Here is a 23579-nt window from a genome sequence, read left to right as displayed (position 1 = left end):
GATGCAACAGATTTTGAGAATCTGGTATGACTGGGGATGTCTCCTTACAGAACAATGGAGACCAACCAAAAATTAAGGCTAAAAGCAGTAATATCACACATTGTTTTCTTGGGTCCTCAGTCTCTTTCCTGCCACAAGGAACAGAGCTCCAATTTATTATCTTTGGGGAAGAGGAGGAATCCCCACTGTGAAGAATTGTAGTGAGGAGTTGATATTTCTTGAGTTTCTTTTTGGCTATTGGTTATTTAGATGTAATAGTTATTTTGGTCAGTAGCTGAAAGAAACTTCAGTATACTCCCACCCTAAAATAAAGAAGTCACTTATATATTTTCTTTGCTTTATCTGTTCCTATCCATTCTCCCTGATTTTTTGAATAGTTTTGTTTCTGTTCCTTACGTGTGTGCTCTGCTTCCTGATTTCACCTTGGGCCACATCTTATGCCCCTCACTTCACTCCTTTGTATTCTCCCTCTCTCAGTCACATTACAGGTGCCAGAGTAGCTTTATATTCAAAGCATTTAGGGAGGGAGGCAAATTCTTAAATTGTTCCCAACCCCAGCTAGTCTCATTGCTTGAAGAAATGAGAGGATGAAGAGTTGAACAGCTCAGCATGCTGACTTGTCTCGCCCATTCCACATTGTTGGAGCTAGTGGAGGGAGAAAATATCTGGAGACGAGCTGGTTTAGCATGAGCAGAGATGTAGCCCCTACTCAGCATGTTCAGCTTTTCCTGGTGGAGTGAGAGCATTTTTTGGGGAGGTGAGCTTCTGCTGTTACAGTTTCACTTAGACCTTCATTTGGAGACCTTTCTGTAGCTGCAAGCTATGAAGCTGTGTGATCTTCTTTTTCATTGCTTAAAAAGTAAGGTGAATCTCATCCTGATATGTGAGGGTTTACCTGTGTAACTCTTTCCTTAAGGTGGTGATACTTCATTTATTTGGTTGTTGCAGGATTTTTTGGAAAGCAGTTTGAATCACAATTATTAGAATATACAAATATGCTTTGTGTATTTCCGTTACCTGACTCCTCTACACATTAGAAGCCACATTTATTATTTTCCATGAAAAAGCAAAATCCTGTCATGTTTAAAAATTTTTAATATGTAGTAATTTTCTTAACAGTTTGAGATATATATTCATAGTGTTTAACCTATGACATAAAATGCTTGTTAAATTCCTGATTGTTTTGGTTATAGTCTGTATATTTAATATTGTCCTTTTTAGTTGACTTTCAGTGTTTGAGATATTATTTCAAGGAATGGTTTAAAAGTGAGCTGCAAAGGATTTCAGAAGAATTGGGCTTGTGCCCCATTTTTGTTTTTTTATGACTTTTCTCCCTCACTTTTACCTGAGAAATATCAGGAATGTCAACTCTGGTCTTTCATAGTTTTTGTGGGAGGACCTTTCACATGTCTTCGAGGATGAGTATTGTGAACTTTCACCTTAATATAAGAGGCCATGATGTTGACTCTTTAAACAATATCTCCAAAATGTTAATTAGTCAATTAAGTTAAGTAGGCATTGACCAAAACACATTCACACACAAAATCTGGAATTTTAGGTAGTCTTAAGGACTTCTTCCCTTCCCTTCTCAGTTCTTATCTTTCATGTTTTCTCACTCTCTTGTAAAGTTTTTGTTTCACTGTTTCTCAAGTCTCACAGACCTGAATTTCTAAAGTAAGGACCAAGCAGAAAAAACTAACACATTTTTTGGTGGGGGGGAACCCTTTAGGCCTTCTTTTATACAGCATAAAGAAGCAAAAATAAAAAAAATGCACAGACGCAGTTTTTTCCTCCTATGCAAGTCTCTTTAATTATATGCCTCCTGTGATATGAAGGAAAAGTGAGTGGAATGTTCCATGTTACTTTTAAAAATACACAACATATTATTCACATTTTATGTATGTGTGTGCGCTGTTTTTACTTTATTTATTATTATATGTATATCTATACATATAGGTTGGCCTTCAGAATCTTTAAAGGCCCACTAATTAATATTTAATATTCTTATAGACAAGGCCCAGCTACTTGAAATAGCCAAAGCTAATGCAGCTGCCATGTGTGCTAAGGCTGGTGTCCCCTTACCACCAAGCCTACTGCCTATTATAGCTCCAGCAAAGAAGGAGGAGAAAGTTACTCAGAAGTCAGCAAGAGATACAATAAAGGAGCTCACTGAGGTAAGCAAATTAAATTTGAAAATAACTAACCAACTGCTACTGTTAATAAGTAGGTGTCTGGTCAAGCTGTAATTGTATATGTTTAATTCTCATGAAAGTCTGCTTGTAGGAAGACTGCAAGATTGAATCCTAATTGTTTAGTGTGTTCTCTTCACAGCTTATATTAATATGGAAAATTTAATATTTGTTGTCTTACAGCATTCAGTCACTGACTTTTATAATTTAAAAATATAAAAATTTCACAATTTATACTCAGTCAAATTCTGTCCTTTACTGCACATGCTCAGCTCCTCTCAGTTTGGTGAGACTTACCTATGCGTACCCAAGGACAGAATTTGATGATTAAAATTATGACCTGTACCACTTGCAGTATATTAAAGTTCTTTTTACTCGGATCACAAAAGCAGTCTTTGCACCTTGTTTCTTCTGTCATAGGAAACTTCATGCAGTCTGATTTTGCCTAGTTCTGGGATGTGTTCTCAAGTTTTCACACTGAAAAATTTCTATTCAAAGATGCCATTGTGACATTTTAAAAACTATCACAGTTCCGACATCTAAGCTTTTTTATAAAATAAAATCATAATTTTAGTGTTCATGGAAAAGATGCCATTTCACATAAATAAAGACTGAAATTTGACTATCCCCATATTAGGTATAACGTGGTATAGTGGCAGTGCAGGCTTCCCCACATTGCCCCACCACACAGATGTGCTTCAACCTTGTCTTGGAGGGACTTGACATAGATAGTAGCACAGTCTCCAAGTCTATTCAGTTTTTGGTTTCTGCTGAGACCGACAAGAAGTGTGCCATTGCAATGGTAGTTTTTGTGATATGGCTTCTTCTCAACTCCAAATAGGCCATCAAACAATCATCAAATGGTTACAACTTCTGATTGCTATTGATACGAACTGGAGTTGAACCAATAAGTTATAGATGATTGGCTCTAAATCTTTTTACCAATCCCCTGAGCCATGTAATGTCTCCAATTTGTTACTAATATATAATGATGAATGGTCACATAGCAATAACACATTGCCACTATTTTCTCTGCTCCTTTTCATGACAGAAAAACACCATTAATTATTTTGGCTGTCAGAATTTCCAACTTTATAATGTTCTCAAACTCACTTCAAACCAATGCATTTACAAATACCTCTGGAGCAAAAAGTACAAGCCAGTCTATAAATAATAAATAGTAATTTGTTATTAAATGCTAGTCCACCAGTTGTTTTCAGGAAGCTATCTCTTCTCTCGTATTCCAGTCATACTGTTACTGCCTACCCTAAAGTTGCTTTTACATATTCCTGGAAGAGTAACAACTTGGACTGCCACACAGATTTGTTCTTAGCACCTCCCCACTTACTGTACATTTTTAGGTTGCACTTCCACAGTATGCAAAATGGGATTGTCCTGTTCAGTTCTTGTAACCTGCAAAACATTTCAGAGGTGTTCCAATCTTCCTTTTAAAACCCTTGCACCTGGGAAGATTTCTGTACCGCCAGTGAAAACCAGTAATTGTTTCTTGGGTTTTTCCTTGCAGTCATTTTGTGTGGAAATTTTGCAGGCCAACTAAATAAGTGAGCTGTCTATTATTATTTTATTTTAATTTTATTTTATTTTATTTTACTTTATTTTATTTTATTATTATTATTATTATTAAACATTTATGTTGTGGTGCCTAAAAGCCCCAATCAGGAGAGGGGCCCCACTGTCCTGGTCCTAGTGCTGATACAAGCACACAGTAAGAGACAGTCTGTGCTTTTGAAGAGCTCATAATTTTAGCCCTGGATCCTGCAAATAGCTCCATGCAGCCCCCTTTGATTATAGTAGGGCTCTGGATGGATGTAAGAGTAGAGCTCAAAGCCTATCTAGACAAGATGGACACACTTCAGTAGATAGACGATGTACAAGTAAAATGGCAAAGTTGACTTTTTTTTAAAGATTTCCCCAAACGATCAACTCCTCCTTTATAATTCCTTTATTCCTGATTTTAAATATTTATTTCAATGAATTTGTCAGAAAGTCCTATTTCTTGTAGAAATAAGGAATGTTTCTGTCCAGATGTTCAGATTGATTCAGAATTGATTTTTTGGTAGAAATGCAAGAAGATTGCACAAAGCACAGATGACGTGATCGTGAACAAGCCTCATGATTCTGATGAAGAGGAGGAAGAACGCCCTTTCTATAATCATCCTTTTAAACTCAATGAACCCAAACCCATTTTTTTCAACTTAAATGTAAGTACTTTTGTCAGTTATAGATTATAAGTTTTAATTTTGTTTTATTTTAGCAAACTTATGTAGGTACAGGAAAAACAAATTCGGTGACCCTTATCAATGGAGGAAATTTTAGTTTATTACAGGATTATAGTTTTTATCTTGATATGGATTTGCAACGGAATGTTAACAAAATTTCAACAACAACATGCCTATTTGAATGCCATAGTAAGAATCTGGTCCAAAACCCAGTGAAGTTCATGGCTAAGTTAAGAGAAACTTTTGGTGCTAGATTAAAACTCACTGTTTTTCTTTCTAGAGACATTGTCTGATTAAAATTAATATATTTAAAAACAACTGATTTCCTTTAACTAACAGTTTTTTAAAGCTAATTTTTCAGTATTTATAGTAGAACCTCAGAGTTACGGACACCTTGGGAATGGAGGTTATCCGTGGCTCCAAAATGTTCGTAACTCTGAACAAAACACAGCTCCAGCAGTTCACGTTCCACGCCAGGCTCCAGAGGCAGCTAGGCACTTCCTTGCAGGCAGCTTCTTTCCCAGCCTGGGCAAGCTTGTTCCCCTCCCGACTGGGGTGGGGGGGATGGGAGGGTGAAAACAGCACCTATGGCTTACAGGAAAGCAGCGCAGTCCCCAGTGCTGCTCCTGCTCTGGCTGCCTTGGGCTGGCAGCAGGGGCTCACAGCTTTGCCTGTGAATTTCAGTGTCTTCAACTCCTAGCTGTAAGTGGGTGCCCGGCATGTTGGGGTAGGGGTGGGGACAGACAGCCCAGATGAGCCTATCTTTAAGATGCAATACAGGCAAAATACAGTATTTGCCCTCTTTTTTTTTTTTTTTTTTTTTTTAGAATAAACTGGGCTGATAATGAATGCTGTAAATTATTGAGGTTGCCTGATGCTTCCCATTATAGGATCATGGTTTCAGTTGCTTATAACTTTGCCAAACTTTAAGCATTTGGGCTGAAGTTTTTCATGCCAGATGGCTGCCTAAGGCTGAATATTCTTCTCTGGAAAATTTCAACCAAAATAGTAAAGCTGTTTCCAAAAATGAACCTAGGGAAAATACACTTTTTTTGCCCATGTTAGAAGATTCTAACAACTATTTGGGGTTTTTTTTGTTGTGTTTTTTTGAACAGCTTTAGCACCACTATGCTTTGAATCAGAGACTTGAAATTTAACAGGGATTTGACCTTTTTATTAGGGATGTGCCTCTTGCTATGTCCTTGAAAATCTGACCAAATATGGCCACGTTATAACACTTTGAAAAATCTTACTTCACACATGCTCAGTAGAGATTTCTTCATATTTCATCCAAAATCTCTGAAAATTTCATCCTTACTGAGAATGCCTGAATCTCTCTCAGCTCCTAGTGCTGACTAGGCTTCACAGGGTGTGGCGATCAAAGTCCTGAAGAATATAAAATACTGTACAATTAAATGAAATATTATGTTTTTAAGGCTGGTATTATTTGTTACCCAGATAAGGCTCAGAATAATAAATTAGGCAATGTAACTGTGTAGAGACAGATACATATATACAGAAAACTAGCATGTAGCCTTTCATAATGCTGCTTATTTAATACAGCTCTTATGCTAGCAGCAAGTACTTTATAGTTTAGAATGCAAATAAATTTTTGTTACAGTTTCATGTTTTCATATGCTCAAAACGTTCTGAAGTATTCACCTTTGGTGTAAAATCTTCCCTGTTTGGCTTCTCCCCAAAAATGGATTTTTTTTATTTTTTGAAAGATTGGAGAAAATACCTTCAGCTGTTCTTTCAGGTTTGCGTGAGTGGAAAGAAAATGAAATATAGGGCATTTTTTCCACTTTAAAACATTCTTGAATATGTGGAAAACTTGTGACTGAGGTTTGACATATAAAACTTGGCATGTGTATAATTTAGGGCTGTCAAGTGATTAAAAAAAATTAACCACAATTAATCACGCATTAAATAATAATAAATACCATTTATATAAATATTTTTGGATGTTTTCCACATTTTTAAATATATTGATTTCTATTACAACACAGAATACAAAGTGTACAGTGCTCACTTTATTTTTATTTTTGATAAGTATTTGCACTGTAAAAATGATAAAAGAAATAGTATTTTTCATTTCCCCTAATACAAGTGCTGTAGTGCAATCTATTTATCATGAAAGTTGAACTTGCAGGTTATATACAAAAAATAACTGCATTCAAAAATAAAACCATGTAAAACTTGAGCCTACAAGTCCACTCAGTCCTACTTCTTCTCAGCCAATCGCTCAGACAAACAAGTTTTTTTACATTTGCAGGAGATAATGCTGTCTGCTTCTTCTTTACGATGTCACCTGAAAATGAGAACAGGCATTCGCGTGGCACTGTTGTAGCCGGCTTTGCAAGATGTTTATGTGCCAGATGCGCTAAAGATTCATATGTCCCTTCGTGCTTCAACCACCATTCCAGAGGACATGCGTCCATGCTGATGATGGGTTCTGCTAGAGAACGATCCAAAGCAGTGCAGACCAACGCATGTTCATTTTCATCATCTGAGTCAGATGTCACCAGCAGAAGGTTGATTTTCTCTTTTGGTGGTTTGGGTTCTGTAGTTTCCACGTCGGAGTGTTGCTCTTTTAAGAATTCTGAAAGCATGCTCCACACCTCATCCCTCTCAGATTTTGGCAGCCCAGATTCTTGAACCTGGGGTTGAGTGCTGTAGCTATCTTTAGAAATCTCACACTGGTACCTTCTTTGAGTTTTGTCACATCTACAGTGAAAGTGGTGTTAAAACGAACAACATGTTGGGTCATCATCTGAGACTGCTATAACATGAAATATATGGCAGAATGTGGGTAAAACACACAGCAGGAGACATACAATTCTCCCCCAAGGAGTTCAGTCACAAATTTAATTAACGCATGATTTTTTTAACAAGCGTCATCAGCATGGAAGCATGTCCTCTGGAATGGTGGCCAAGCATGAAGGGGCATACAAATGTTTAGCATATCTGTCACTTAAATACCTTGCAATGACTGTTACAAAAGTGCCATGCGAAAATCTGTTCTCACTTTCAGGTGACATTGTAAATGTACATTATCTCCTATAAATGTAAACAAACTTGTTTCTCTTAGCGATTGGCTGCAAAAGAAATAGGACTGAGTGGACTTGTAGGCGCTAAAGTTTTACATTGTTTTGTTTTTCAGTGCAGTTATGTAACCAAAAAAAAAAAAAAATCTACATTTGTAAGTTGCGCTTTCACGATAAAGAGATTATACTATGGTACTTGTATGAGGTGAATTGAAAAATACTATTTTATCATTTTTGCAGTGCAAATATTTGTAATAAAAATAATATAAAGTGAGCAGTGTACACTTTGTATACTTTGTTGTAATTGAAATCAATATATTTGAAAATGTAGAAAAACATCCAAAATATTTAATAAATTTCAATTGGTATTGTTTAACAGTGCGATCAAAACTGATTAATCATGATTAATTTTTTTGAGTTAATCGCGTTAGTTAACTGCAGTTAATTGACAGCTCTAGTATAATTACTGAGGACTATTCACATTGGTTGGTTTCATTTTCATCTACTAAAGTTAGGAGCATTTAAAAAATGCATATTGAGCACATGCAGTAGCTTTCTGTTATAACACTGGGGGGAGGTATACACTTAAATGCAGAGAGCATGCATTCTCAGCTTAGGAATGGCATGCTTTTCAAAACTCGTTTAAAAGTTTAGTCTGAGTGCTCCTTCTTGATCTGCACCCTACCAATTCTTGTCTAGCCTTCACCCGCTTTGTACACCTTTCAGAAAGCTTGAAGTGATCTAAATGTGTGGATCAATTTTAGCTGCCTAATGTGATTTAAAGGTTTAGATCAATTTAAACTGCAAAAAAAACATAATTTATTGAAATGGAGGAGCTGGAGTACTATCCAGGTGGGCATAGTTAAGCTCTTAAAAGTCTGGGATAATAAAAGTTAACCTGCCTCTTCTTTAAATTCAAGACAATACGTTATCTTAGGTGCATATATCTAAAGTGTATTGTTTCAACTGATAACCTAATTATGTGATTGCCTGCTATTTGCATAAAGAGGCAGAGTCAAGGTTGCATGGTTAACCTTAATTTTCATGTTTCTTGATTTTTGTTTGCCTTAATATTACACTAATATAGTTTTTTCTATTTATAGTGTATGTTGTCTGGAAATAAATTTAAAGCTGGGTGATTAGGACACCAGCTGAAGCAAGATTGTTTTACAGTCCCTCTAACTCTCCACTTATCAGTATCAAATATATTTTTAGCCAGTTTAGAATTAACAGATATTTAAACTGAATCAATATATTGACATTTTTTTATATGGATTAATACTCATTAAACGTGGTACTTGTGTAGATCACCTACCGTCTTAAGAAGTTTGTTTTCTGGTCTTAAAGAGTGTTTCCGGTTTATTTTTGCCAGGTTATCTACCATGACCAGGTGTCTGTGGAAATAGTGACTAGTTCCATCACAGACTAGTATTATAAGCTTATTAAGAGGTAGCTGCACACTGCAGATGAGTGGCATCCACTTTATTACACTATCATTTTCTGACCCTACAAACGGCATAACACTTCTTTTTTAGTACAAACAGAGCAGTAACGGCGGGACTGTTGAAATGTTCTGTTTCTACAAAAACACATTTTTCTCCTTGGTGAAATTTTTCACCAGATCTTGGAACTGAATGGTGTATTCATTCTTTTTAACCACAGCTGGTAACCTTGTCTTTTTTATATTTGTAGCAGATGAGGTATGGAAGGATTTGGCAGGTCCTCAGGAGTTCTGATTAAAGCTAGAAACTCCTGAAAACAGATGAGCCCTTTTTATTTAAACAGTTTTCCAATACAGCATATTTGAGGATGGTGTGATGTGGGGTGTTTGTTTTTTTTTTGTTTTTTTTTTTTTTTGAGTTACAGATATTGGTAGGAACACACTGACTGGCTTTAAATGAATTCGTTTTTAAATCAACTCGCATGGAGTTCAGCCACTCTTAATCTGTTGACAGTTTCAATAATCTCACTACACACCTTAGTTTCTTTTGAGGTTGGAGGAAGAAGTAGTGGTTGCCTTCTTTACATATAAAGGCCTCAATCCTGTAAACAGGATTTGGGGTTTCTGTGCATGGGAAAGTTTCACCAGTTATACAGGTGTAGTTTAAACCGGTATCGTTATACTGGTATAACTCCCCATCTGGACACTCTTATTTTGGAGTAAGAATGGCTTTTTTTGGCTTAGTTTAAATCACTTCCAAAATGAGTGTCCAGAATAAGTCTGTCCACAGAAGGAGTTATACCAATATAACCAGTGGTTTAAATTCATACCCTACTTTTTACTGGTATAACTTCTCTGCATAGAGAAGCTCTTACTCATGTGTCTAGGTGTTCACAGGATCAGGACCAAGCACCGGTCATGTGAGGGCTGAGCAAAAGATACTGTCATTGTTGCTCAGTATAGAAACTAGAGGCTTAAAAATAGTTAATAAGGGAGGGCTAAGTTTTTGATTGAGGTCCACTGTGAGAGTGAAGAACAGTGAACAGAGTACATCCTCCATCACTTGCCTTCATTTTAAATCAATCTACCAAAAGCACATCCTTGTTTACTGGGGACATTCAGCACGTGCTTCTAAAATTGCTGAATTTTAATAGTCCTCTGCAGGTCAACTTTTAATTTTATATAAAGAATCATATACATTATATACTATCTATGTATCATCGTGTGTGTATCTTTGGGTCCATCGGCCTGCACATACAGTGTGTGTGTGTGTGTGTGTGTGTGTAAATAATTGGCCAAAGACTGTAAATTTTCATCAAGGGATTCTGATGACCACCTAAACAGAGCGTTCCAGTCTTTGTGGTTGTCCTCAGAAATCCCAGGTGACATTTCTGTCTATTTCCTGGTTATCAGTTAACATATTGGAATTGTTTTAGTTGAAATATCTGGTTTTCTATCTATACACCAAAAAGCATATGTATGTATAATATCCCATCACTTTTATTATGATTGTGTGATGTCTTACCTGCTGTATTATGATGATTTCCAGAAATAGAATACTGTATTGAGACATTCACACCAGACAGAGATATTCCTTTTGATTTTCTTGTTTGGAGATCCACATTTGTTGTCCATACTGATTTTTACTTATCCAGCACTCCCAGTCCCTGTTGGTCTGGGGAGTAAGAGAACAGTCTGTTCTCCTTTAAACAGAATCTACGTATGAATTTTTTAGACTTTTTGTTATTTCTGGCTTGATATAGTGTTAGAAAACCTGATTATGCTGAAATGCAGGCCTTCTTCATCTAAGGAAGATTTTTTGACCGCATCACTAGGAGGCTAAAGAAGGGCACACTCAATCTTCAGCACCTTCTATGCCCAGGATTTTCATTAGAATCTGAGTGTTGGCATTTCAAAATGGCAATGTCTAAGTGTTTGGACTTGCTTCATAATCGTTTACACACTGTTCTGGAACTTCTTTCAGGTACTGAGTGGGGGGTGGGAAATGCTGAAAAAGTTCTATGGCAAAATGGAGGCAGTTCTACAGTGGGTGAGTGACTTGAAGAAAGCTTCTTCAGATCATACAGATTTAATTAGTTTTATACAGGACAACAAAGCATTTCAGAATAATACTGATGGACAGAGGAAGAGTTTAATGGACTGGGTGTACCAGAGAAAACTGCTTATTGAATGTCTTTCTTCTCTAAAAGACTTCCAAAGTTCTAGGATCTTTGTTGCCTGCTGGAACTGTTGCCTTCATGCTGAGTGAAAGGCATCCCACTTAAAACAAACAAAACCCTTTTTCCTGGTACTATTTTTGTATGCAGAAATCCTCAGTTGCAACACAGACTGCTATAAATAGCAAGGAACTTAGAAATGCTGGAATTCGCATCTTCTCAAACTAAAATCTTTTTGAATTATATGTCAGCATTATTACAATACAAGAAGAGATTTTATTACCTTAAACACAGCTCAGGGAACTCTGGGATTTTATTTTTGCTGTATCCACAAAAAACTGTTCCAAGAGTGAGGTGGTCAGCCATGTGTTTTGTAAACCTGAAGATGCTTCTGGTAATATATTAATTGTAGACGATAGAGTAGCTTTTTGACAGTACATTGTATTCTGTCTGAGAACTCTGATTCAGTTTAATTAGATCCCATGGTTTCATTGCTGTTAATCTTTTGTTTTTGCTAATATAATAGTATTTGGTTTTCATTATATATTTAAATCTCCCAGAAGGAATATGCAGTACCAGGGGAAGAGGGTGAGGGGAGTTCTTTATGGCAATGTGTTCTCTCTTGCAAGTGTGATCAGATATTTAGAGGGACTGTACCTTGTGGGCACTTCCTGCCTTCTCATCTAGAGGTGGAGTCTGTTAATAATCCCTCCAAAACATCAATCCATCACCTGTGTACAACTCTAGCAGGTTTCTCTTTGGCTAGGTTTGCCTAAGATTTAATTGATCAAGATGATGTTACTATACTACTACAAGTGTACATAGTAATATGCAGTAGGTGAATGGTGCTCAGCCGGCCCCTGCCATTAAGAGCTGATAATGTAAAACCACAAGCAGAAAAATAATATGTTGCAATACACAGATAGAGGGGAGACCTGAGAGTATGGGACTTGGAATTAAGAACTCCTGAATCCTAATCCTTGTTTTGACACAGATATCCTTCTGTGGCCTAGGCAAGTCAGGTAATGTTTCTGACTGTTTCCCCAAGTGGAAAATGGGTCTAAATCTTACCTACCTCACAGGAATGTTGTGAGGAATAAATAATATTGTAAAGCTATTTGAAGATAGAAAGCACTATATTAGTGCTAAGTATTATTAGAACGAAGAGAGAAGTATATTCATAGATGAGTTTTTAGAATTTTTTTTGGAAGAGAGAGAAGGCGCTGTTCAGGAGTCAAAACTAGGTACATTCTTTCTGATGTATTAATTATAATTGTTCTTTATATACATGCTTTCCAAACAATGGCTTACAGTTGTTACTTTGTATAAATTTAATTGTAGAATTATAGTAAATTAATTTTTTATGTACTTTAGATGTTCTTTTGTCCTGTCTTCTCTTTATTTTGGATATATGTACACCGTTGAAATCAGTGATACCTGCACACTTACTCTGTGTTGTTTTTATATATGTATATTCTGTGTAAGCGTCACGTGGCAGGATCTAGCATTGACAGTGCATCTAGGTCTTGGTTTCTTGGGCACACAACATTTGGTCTTCTGTTTTTGTATGTTTTATTCCATAACTAAGTATATATAGCATTCTACTTTGATACTTCATGTCAATAAAACACAAGTGCAAAATGTCTCATCTCTATGGCAAAATGGGAATATATTCTCTTCCAGAACCAAGTAAAGATATGATGATGCTGTTAAATGGTACTTTGAGTTACTTAGTTTTCAGTTTCTTTATTTACCTGCATTTTCCCCACATTTAATGCTTAAATTGTACATGTGCCAGAAGATTTAAAAAGCAATCATTTTAATTGAGTGAGTACAACAAGTATTCCATTAATGTAGCTGAAGCATTTATTTATTTTTATTTAGTGAAACGTCATGATTTTCTAATGTGGAGGGGAAGGGTCCAAAGTCACATCTTGGGTTTTTCACAGAGCAATCAATATTTTCTTCGCTCTGTAGAATTGGGCATTTCCTGTATTGTTCTCATCATCAGCAATAATCATTTTAATTTATTTAGCACCTTTACTCCATAATAATTCTAGCACTGTTTATGAACTGAAAGAAAAACTACCCATTTAGGTGTCACTTCACTCATCATATGTTTGAAACAAGGATCCAGTCTCAACATTTTAAATAACATAGTCCCCATTTTAGTTCAGAGACTGTATCTTTAGAGTTTTCATTTTAATTCCAGTTAAGGAGGGAAAATTGAAATAGTGTTTGGCACTCAGTGTTCAGCACTCAGTGTTCACAAAACCCCTACAGTAATTGTTTCTATGGAATAGGACCTTGTATGCATATTGTGCTTTATTACTTCCTAATCACAAAATGCTTCTTTTTCTTTAAGACCACTCCTATCGTAAAACCAGCACCAAAAAATCAGGTAACTTTGACAAAGGAGTTCCCTGTCTCATCTGGGTCTCAACACAGGAAAAAGGAAGCTGACAGTGTCTATGGAGAATGGGTTCCAGTTGAGAAAAGCAAAGAAGAAAGCAAAGATGATGTTTTCCCCAAACCAGCTCTTGCACAGGTAGGGAAGGGAAATAACGCATCTTATTTTACAAAAAGAAAGTTGTTACCTGCTCGCTCTGGGATCTAGTTGTAATCTTTGTAAAGAAATTGTTCATATCAGTAGTATTTGCCCTTTTTAATGACTAAATCGGCTATCCTATTTTGGTTTTTGGAGATAGGCTGTTCATATGAGTGCTAATTATTGCAGCATATAGTCAGCCATGGTATTTCCGTCTGTCCATGGGTGACCTCTTAGTTTCTGTGAAATTTAATCTTTCACTTAAAAATAAAAACAAAGCTTCTAGCCCTTGTCATTGCCAAGAAAACCTTCCAAGCTTAGTCTTCCTGAACCAGAGAACCTAAAACAATAGTTACCAATGGCCTACCAATGTTAAATCAACATCAACTTGAAATGTAATCAATTTAAAAAAATGATTTGAAAGTAGTTTTCAGTACTACATATATATATCTGACTGTGTCTGCCCATTTCTGTAGTTTTACAATCACATTTTCCTAAATATTTGTCTTCTCTTGTTTTTTATGTAAAACCCACAAAATGTAAAGGAGAAATTGACTATGTATAAAGTGGTGCTGTCAAATACACAAAATAAACAAAGTGGAAACAATAGAATAGTGAAATAGTAAAAATTTTATTTAATCATTTTCAGTCAAAGTAATATTTTGTGTTTCTTGTAAATATAGTAGGCAAAACAAATATTTCACCTGCAAGTGTTGGTTTTTTTCTTTTTAAAAACAAAAGCCTGTAACATTTATTTTTTAATGCCAGAACTCTGTTAGCTGGCTGTTTCTTACTGAATTAATATATTTTTAAATTTGACAAGTTCAGTATTAAAGGACTATGTGTGAAAAGCTTCATTGAATGTATTTTAGTACTGGTTCAGAATTACATTGAAATGCAGTTGTTTTTTACTATTTATTAATTTAGGAAGTATTAACAGGTTTAGAATCCTTGCCATGTAAATATCGGGAGCAAAAGAAAAATCATTACAACAACGAGCTTTTGTTTAAAGAGACATTATACCAGAATATAAACATCCGATCTCTATTTAGGAGGACTTTCCCATATTACAGAGTGATCATCATTACAATACTTATGACATTTTGTTTTTAGTTATTTTATTTAATTGAGTAAAATCTCCGATTACACATATTTAACAAACCAGGATGTCTATCAAATGTAAATATTAAAAAAAAATTGAACAGGTGTGGTGGGGGTTTTTGCAGGTCAATGTACTTTTGTCTGAGTATTGAATAAAAGGTAACTAAATATCTAAGTATCTATTTGTCCTCTGTCTATTTTGCTGAGTACATAACTGGTGTGTTAATTTTTCTATAATAACCGCCTTCCATATTTTTGAGACATTCCTCTACAGTTGGACTATTTTTCTTTTTCCAATGAGAGTCTATCAATAACTGAGGAGCTACTAGCAGATGAGAGATTAATTCTTCATTACTTTTTGTGTGATCATTTCCTCTAGGAAGCCACATGAGGATTACCAAAGGATCATTTGGTAATAAATATCCAAAAATATTTGGTGGTGGATTGCATCCCAGTATTCTGTGGTGACTGGGCATGTGCACCATCTATGCATAAAATCTCTTCTTTCACTATGATTTCTCCCAACATTTGTTCCCATTCAAGTGTGTGTGTGTGTGTGTATGTATGTATGTATGTATGTATGTATGTATAACCTGACTGGTGTGAGGTACCATTGAAACAGTATCTTAAATAAATTTTCTTTTCTTTTATTGTGCTACAGACTGAAGTTGTTGGTACACTTTTCCAGATCAAACATCATTCGTCTGGTATAATTTTTCTGTCCAGGTCCTTTTCCTAGCATGTCATATATGGACATTTTTTGTTAGGAAAGTTGTCTGCAAAGATTGAATTAGTTATAACCTATTTGTTTCCTAATTGACCAGATGCCACCACTTCTATTAAAGTTAGGTTTCTGTATAAAACATTTTTTTCTAAAGAGTTGAAAGAAATATAATATCTAACTAGAAAGTACTGTTACCATGGGAGAGTGGGCCAGTTAAAGTTAGTTTTGATCTTTAAATAAATTAGAAACGTTTCTTTACTCAGTAGCGGGTGAACCATATATATTCCATGGCTCTCCCAATTTTTAAAGCTCTCTGGTTCGTAATTTGGGTTAATATCTGGATTATTTGCAGTGGGTATCATTTGGCAAGATAAAAGATCTTCTTCTATATCTAATTCTATCGCAAATCTGTAGAGTAGCCTTACTATAGGATGTGTATAAATTTCTGGAGGGTGTGATTTTTTTTGATTTTTTTTTTTTTTTAAATTAATCCATGGTAGCCTAGCGATGCACACACCACCACAATGTTCTTGCTCCGTAAAGTGTTTGGATGGGTTAAAGCGCCTCCTGTCCACTACTGCTTTGGGCTGGCTGGCTTGATAGTACCATAGAATATTTGGAACCAACTAGTCCATCCTGTTTTAATGGGTTTGTACAAAGTTTCTGCAGTTTCTTTTGGTCTTATTCCGTATACATTTTAACAAAATCCTCTGTATTCCTGCTAGGGTTTTATCTGGAATCATCAAAGAAATATTTTGAAACAAGAAGAGTATCCTTGGAAAAATGTTAATTTTGACCCTAGCTGTTCTTCCCAACCAAAAAATTGCATACTTCCCCCAACATGCCATTTGCTGAAGTTGTGTTTGACATTTAAATCATAGAATTCTTCAAGACTATTTAAGATTTGAATTCCCAGGTGTCTTCTAGAATTTGTTGCCCATTTGTACCCAAATGTTTTCTGAAGGAATAGCTTTTCAGAGTTGGACAAATTTATAGCTAGGTTTTTGGATTTGGCAGGATTTACTTCAAATCTAACCCAAAGTCATAGATTTTTTTTTTTTAGAAACTAATTTTAGGGAAATATTTGGTTCATATAAAAATTACATTATCTGCATTTAAAGCTATTTTCTGATGTGTTCCTGCAAGTTTTATTCCTGTGATAGATTCCTTGTTCCTCATCGTTGTGTGAAAGGCTCCATGAGCAGTGCAAAAAGTAAAGGAGACAATGGACATCCCTGCCTAGTCCCTCTGTATAATTCAAACATGAGATTTAACCCCAATAACTCGCACAGCTGCTTTGGGGCTGGTGTCGAGTAGTTTTTTCCATTTAAGGAACTAGGGGCCAATGTCCCTATAGGACAGGGCTTGAAATGGAAAGCTCCACTCTGTTCTATCAACGGCCTTCTCTGCATCAAGTGATGATTAAAAAAAATGGATCTTTTCGTGATCTGGTATTGTGGATGATCCCAAGAACTCGCTGAATAATGTATGACATTTGTCTATCCTTAATGTATCCACTTTGATCTGGATTTACATAAGCTGAGAGCATGGACTGCAATCAGTTAACTAGTATTTTTACTAAAATCTTTGTCATGATTCAACAGTGATGTGGGCTTATAAGAGCTGCTTAAGGTAAGGTCTTTTCCAGCTTTAGGGAGAATAACCACAGTAGCTTCGTTAATAGGTTGTGGAAGTTTATCCTCTAACAAAATAGCACTGAAGGTACCTTTCAAGGGACCCACTAATACCTCCTTAAATAAAGTAGAACCCCGTTTATCCGACCCTACGTTACCTGGCTCTCCGTATTAACCAGACAACTAGCGCACACGAGTCCGGAAGTGGGCGATCTCTCTTGTGGCCGCCACATGGCGCTGCAGTCCCGCACTTTCCCATTCTCCCAATTATCCGATCTGGCCCCAGTTCGAATTAGATCAGATAAACTGGGTTGTGCTGTACCTTGTAAAATTCTTATGGAAAGCCATCAGATCCTGGAGTTTTACTACTTTTCATGACTTGCTTTTGCCACTCAGATTTTTTCTTTTTATTTCTTTATCTAAAGTTTATAATTTTTGTTTATCTTTGGCAAGCCTGCTACTTCCAGATATTTTTGAATAACTTTAGAGCTTGGAGTATCTGAGGTAAGAAGGTTTTATAATAAAAAGCAAAAGTAGCACATAGTTACACTCCCTGATGAAATACTTTTTTCTGATTGTTTTTAATTGGTGGAACAATATGTTGGTCTTGAATCCCTTTTAGCTTTCAAGCCAATAGCCTATCAATTTTATTTCCTTTTTCAGAAAACATTTGCTTTGTATACCTAAGGGCCATCTGTCATCAACACATTCAATTTTCACATATATGTTAATTGTTCATACACTTTTTTGGAACCTGTGTTTTTTATGAAGGTCTTGTAGCCTTTTTATCTCCTGTTTTAGTTCTGCGGTTTCTTGAGCTCTTTCTTTTTTTCAGCTGAGAGGCTCTGCATATCAGTTGGCCCCTAACCAGTGCTTTACGTGCTTCCCAAAGAAGGCCTCTTTTTGTATTGTCTGTATCATTTATTTATACATCTTGAAGAAGCAAGCAGTTCATTTTCCAAAAGGTTAATGTTTGGGACCCATACCAGCTATCAAATATTGCTTCCACTGGTGCATATTCTGACCTAATGGTGCCAATATATGCAGATCTTGTCAGCTTCATTAAGGATTTAGAGATTAACATTCAATCTAGTCTAACATATAACTGATAAGTGTACGAATAACAGTGTAATGTCTTTCCCCTGGGTGTAGTTCTGCTTCCTTATCCCCTTTCTCTTTTTATCAGATCTGTCCCAGAAAGGATTCATGTATAATTTCCCCTTCCCCAAAGTGTTGCAGTATTTTAAAGAAGTCCTTAAAAAAGGTTTTGGGATTTTTTTTTGCTTTCAATTGGGAGCATACACTAAACCCATTGTTATTAATAACACAGCAATTGTGCCGTTCGACAAGATAAGCCATCCCTCCTTTTTCTTAAATTGAGTATTAATCTGAAGAGATACATGTTTAGCAAATACTATGCCCACTTTTTTTTTTTCTTTTTTCTTTGGCTGAAGCAAAAAATTTCTGAAACCAGTTACCTTGCATGCCCATAATTTTCCCCTCCTGAAAGTGAGTTTCGAGAGAGAGAGAAAGTAATCTGAGTAGTTTTTGTTTTTAAATTCTTTCAGGGCTTTTTTTCCTTTTAATGACATAATTTAGCCTTTTGACATTCAAAGACATTACTTCAAAAGAAAGAGCCATTCTTGTGATAATTCCCCTCATTTGCCTTATTTAATTCCAGAAATAAAATACCAACAGAGCTTATAAATCAGCCACCAAATGATTGCTTTGCTGAATCCTAAATCCTCGTACTCTCTCCATGAACACTTGGATTACTTCTCTTCAATCCAGAGGAGGTAATTCTGCGTTTAGGGATAGATTGCCATCTGATCATTTGAGTTACACAGGGGATTTACATAGAACCCTGCCGAAGTCTCCTCCCATCCCCTCTCTATTTGCTCCGATCTCCACCATACCTGGGACCTCCCTTTCTACAGCCCCTTATTGTCCTTTGTCCTTTATTTTCTCTACTTTTTAAAATAAAGAACACAGCTATCACAGTTATGATCACCCCAGTTGAAGCACATTTCATACTATTCCCCTTCTAACATAAACATAGTTAGTTTACAACAGTTCATTCTTGATGACTCCCAAGAAATCCCTTGTAGGTTATTCGTCAGGTATCTGTGTTCTCCTGTTCAGCTTCACTTCTGCCATTGCAATATGTTCTCTAGAGGCTCTTGTCTTTTCTTTTCCTATCTTCCTTTTTTCGGTTTCACCATCTGTCAGGATTCTAACAGCATTTTATCCTTGGTTTCTACCTCTGGAGTATCTGCTTGTGTGTCTGAGATTTGGAGTTCTATTCCATGAGTATATTTTCCCCCCTTGTTTAAAGTCTCTTGCTGTGTGTTGCAAGTTGAAAGAGAATTTAAATGGGTATCCCCATCTATAGCAAATATCTTCCTGCCTGAGTGCTGCTGTAATTTCTCCCAGTGCTTTCCTCTTTTTTTAAGATTGGGGCAGAGAGAGTATGGAAAAATTGCAGTTTGTGGCATTTGAGTCTTAGCTTTGAATGCTCCCTGGCTTTTTTCCTAATTAAGTTTTTTGTCTGATAATAGTGAAATTTCACAATTAGATCTCTGGGTCTGTTACTGTTGTTAGACTCAGTTGGGGGCAACAGTGCTGTATGTGCTCTCTACTTTCACCCCTTGCAGAGAGCTGAGATTTAACAAATCCACAGTTGAAGTGTTTACATATTGGCTTCCTCTTTCAACGTTTTCAGGCAGTCCCTTAATTCTGAGGTTATTTCTTTTCACTCTGTTTTCTATATCATCCAATTTAAGATGCCTCTCTCTCTCTCTCTCTCCCTGCCCCCCATCAGTGCCATGAAGCTCTGCAGCTCTGTCTGTCACTTGCTTCTTCTGGGCCATCCCAGTGCATTTTGTATCTGAATGATTTGTTTGTTAGATTATACACTTCTTGTAGCCAGGACCTTATTTTCTTCTTTGCATTGTGCAGTACCAAGTACACTATTATTGGACCTTAACTAATAGCTCTAACAAATGTGAATTGGTCCCATTCGTCTCACTGTGTTAACAACTGTGAAACCTAATGGTGACAATTCAGATATCAGTCCACACTGGCATCAGGAATCAGAAGATCATGCCTAATTTGTGTGGGACATTTTTTAATTTACTGACCTAGCTTCAGAATAAGCTGTCAAAATTGCCCCCTGCAACTAGTTTGCTGCTGACCATGTTAGCAGAAGTATCTAACTAATGTGATTATCCAGTATGGTTGGAGATGGGAGAAAAACATATGGTCCTTAGCCTTCTCCCAGCTTCAGGATTTCTCTGAAAAAGATGAATGCTGGTGGAGAGAGAAGAGTAGACTCTATGTACTAAAGATGCTGAGCCTACTGGGAAGTTTAGTGGCAGCTAGCCAAGGAAGCATGTGGGGGGAGTTTTATTCTGCAGTGAACTCTAAAAGTCTGAAAATGTTCCATGAGAACATTTATTTACTGATTTACTTATTTGCTGTAGATTTGTAAAACTGAGAGGCACCTAGCTCATATTCTGCACACCCCTCACTAATTAAAAACATAATCTCTGCAGCCAGTGTAACAAAAAATCCAGCAGCATCCCCACAAAATATAGTTTGGCATATCTGTCTGCCAAAATAGTCCTCAGTGCTGCAAGATTTTGCGTAATTTCTGTGGGGACAACATTAGTGTTGAAACTCAAATGGAGAGCAAGAGTTCTACAGAGGGTAAAACATTGAAGTTGATATTATTGTTTAGTCAAGTAAAACAGTATCTTTCCTTATTTGAAGCATTTTCCGAGACCCAAAGCTACCATAGAGTAATGCAAGCCACTACTGTCTCAAATATGGTGACCAATCATGAGGGGAAATTCTTTCTAAGTAGGGTGTCTGCTAATAGGCCCAGATCTAGCAAAGCACTTAAGTGCATATGTACCTTTAACTGTGTGAATAGTCCTACTGACTTGAGTGCAGTACTCACATGCATAAGTGTATTGCTGGATTGGGGCTTTAGAAAGGAAGATAAAATGTTAACATTAAAGTTTATTAATGTTTAGCTTGTAGTCAGGATTCAAGAGAAAATTATTCTACTCACCAAAACTTAAGTAGCACTGTCAACACAAAAAAGTATATGTTGTACGCAAACTTATTAACACCTTAGATTATAATTACTGGAATTTGTTTTGATTAACATTGTCACTGTTTATGCTGCTTGTTTATGTTCTGCAGTTCTCTGCAGAACACAGGAATTGTTTTACGGGTCCATCTAATCCAGTATCTGACTTGCCAGTACCAGATTCTTCACAGGTAGTTTGTGCAACAAACTACACCGTGCACAATTATGGAATAACTTGCCCATATGGAAAGATTCTTCCTAATCCCAGACAGTGAATGGTTGTCGTCTTTTCCCCTTAAACATGAAGGTTTATCTCCCATGTATAAAACTTAGTTATCCTGTTTTATGTAATTCTAGATGTTCTCATTTTTCTCATTTCTCTTTTTTCAAATCCTCCTAAATTCTTGGCTTTAATGATTTCCAGTGGCAGTGAGCTGTCAGTTAATTGTGTCTGTGTAAAGTATATATTCATTAGTTTTAAATTAATTTCCTTTCAATTTTATTGAATACCCTCTTATATTATGTGAGAGGCTAAATAGGAACACCCAGTTTACCTTGTCTGTACCATTCATTGTATTGATTATTTCTGTCATGTCTCCTCTCTAAAGTAAACAGTCCCAGTCTTTTCAATCTCCCTCGTTGGAGGTCTGCATACCAATCACCTGTCTCTGGACCTTTCTGTTTCTCTCTCTTTTGAGATATGGTGATCCAAAATGAACAGAGTATTCTAAGTGAGAGTGTACCACTAAAGTATATAATTGCTTTATACTGTTCTTATTTTTTATCCCATACTTGTACCTCTTAACACTTTGTTTTTGTTTTTTGACCACTGATGTGCATTGAGCAGAGGTTTGCCTGGAGCTATTCCAGTTGGTTCACCCATGTCTCTTTCCTGAGAGTTTCAAGAACTCACTAATGTCTATGACAGAAGTTCTGATTCCTCTTCTATTAAAAGGCATTCTGGTTCATCTGTTTTTGCATTTAAGCTTCTTTCATTGGCGTATAGAAATTTATAATTTATTTTTTGCTCTGTATTTGTATTTAACTCCTTAGTCTGACATTATTTTCCAGAATTTTTCTGTGATTTCAGAAGTTCCACTGTAACTTTTATCCTACCCTTCACCTGATATAAAGAGAGATTTAAATTATTAGCATTCTAAGCAAATGTGTTTATCCTTAGTGCCCCCACTGCATGCATTGTATTTCCATTAATGCCTGTCAGTTTTTGGAGGGGATTATTAAATAATTTTCTGTGCCAGCAATCTGGTTCTACTTTGGTTAATTGTATTTTTAATTTTAGGTGCTCAGTATATCAGTCTAGGTTTCACACTTCAGGGAGAATATGTAAAAACAGATGTCACTGAAGTTAAGAAAAAAAATTCTTGTGGTCTTCAATTTTATAAAAGTTTGATTTTACAAAATTTAAACTTGAGGCAAATGTAAGTTGACTGTGTCCCTTTAGTAACTTTACATGAATTTTTCTGCTTGATGTGTGGTATCTTTGGCAGAAGAAATATTTTGTTTGTTTCACAGAATCGTAGAGGTGTAGGACTGGAAGGTACCTCTAGAGGTCATTAGACCCTTCCCCTGCGGTCAAGGCTGGACTATGTTTGTTTGTTTTTACTCTTCAGGAAAAAAATGCCCTCCCTACTACAATCTGGTATAACTGTTTTGTTATACCAGCAGAGTTTTTCAGTTTTTGAGAGAAAAATAATTGTTTTCCAAAACTGAATTCTTTATCAAAATCTTCAGGACATTTACTGGTATAGTTGCCTTTGGTAATAGTTTATGTAGAGGAACAAAATCTAAATAAACCTTATTTTTCTATGCTTTCAAAGTGAATTAACTTCCAAGACAATACCAGAATTTGGACTCATGTATCGGAATGCGATATTGGTTTGTACTGATTTTTTTAATATGGTGAGATCAGCCATTTGCTACCACCTCTTTGCTTCAGGTTAAGTGGTAGGAAACAGCAGTGTGTCCCAAACCACTCTTCTTCACTGTGAAATTGATATCTACATGGCCTGCCCTCTTAAAATTTTGTCCCTGTTTCTGTTCAGTAGTGTGTTTTGGATGCCTTTGGGTTTTAGGTACAGCCCAGAATAATTTGCATTAGCTGGAGCAGCACATCCTTTGAAGTCCTACTGCAGCTGGTGGGGAAGAATCCTGAATCAGGTTTAAGAATTAAAGGTGCTTGCTGTCTGTGAATGAGCAGAAATAAGTACATCCTTTTGAAGAAATGAGAAGCAAAGTGGTTGAGAGAGGAGAAGAGGTCTTAAGTAGATGAGTGGGACTAAATCCAGGTTGATAAAAGTGCATGTGATACAAGTATGAAAAGTTGCATTACATTGGAGAAATAATAGTGTGTATTAAAACATG

General features: G+C 36.2%; 1 protein-coding gene across 4 annotated transcripts in view; it reads left to right on the top strand.

Annotated features, from left to right (window-relative positions):
- Positions 1 to 23579, top strand: part of SON (SON DNA and RNA binding protein) — a 62229-nt gene that overhangs the window by 18639 nt on the left and 20011 nt on the right. For all 4 annotated transcript variants that reach the window (XM_074970511.1, XM_074970510.1, XM_074970506.1 and 1 more), the window contains 3 exons: positions 2011 to 2174; positions 4271 to 4411; positions 13460 to 13642. In XM_074970511.1, coding sequence (XP_074826612.1) covers positions 2011 to 2174; positions 4271 to 4411; positions 13460 to 13642 — 488 coding nt within the window. The remainder of the gene's footprint in view (positions 1 to 2010; positions 2175 to 4270; positions 4412 to 13459; positions 13643 to 23579) is intronic.

The sequence above is a fragment of the Natator depressus genome, chromosome 1, assembly GCF_965152275.1.
Source record: "Natator depressus isolate rNatDep1 chromosome 1, rNatDep2.hap1, whole genome shotgun sequence".
NCBI classification, from domain to species: domain Eukaryota; kingdom Metazoa; phylum Chordata; order Testudines; family Cheloniidae; genus Natator; species Natator depressus.
Note: the sequence above shows the minus strand (reverse complement) of the source record. Positions and strands in the feature narration are given on the sequence as shown.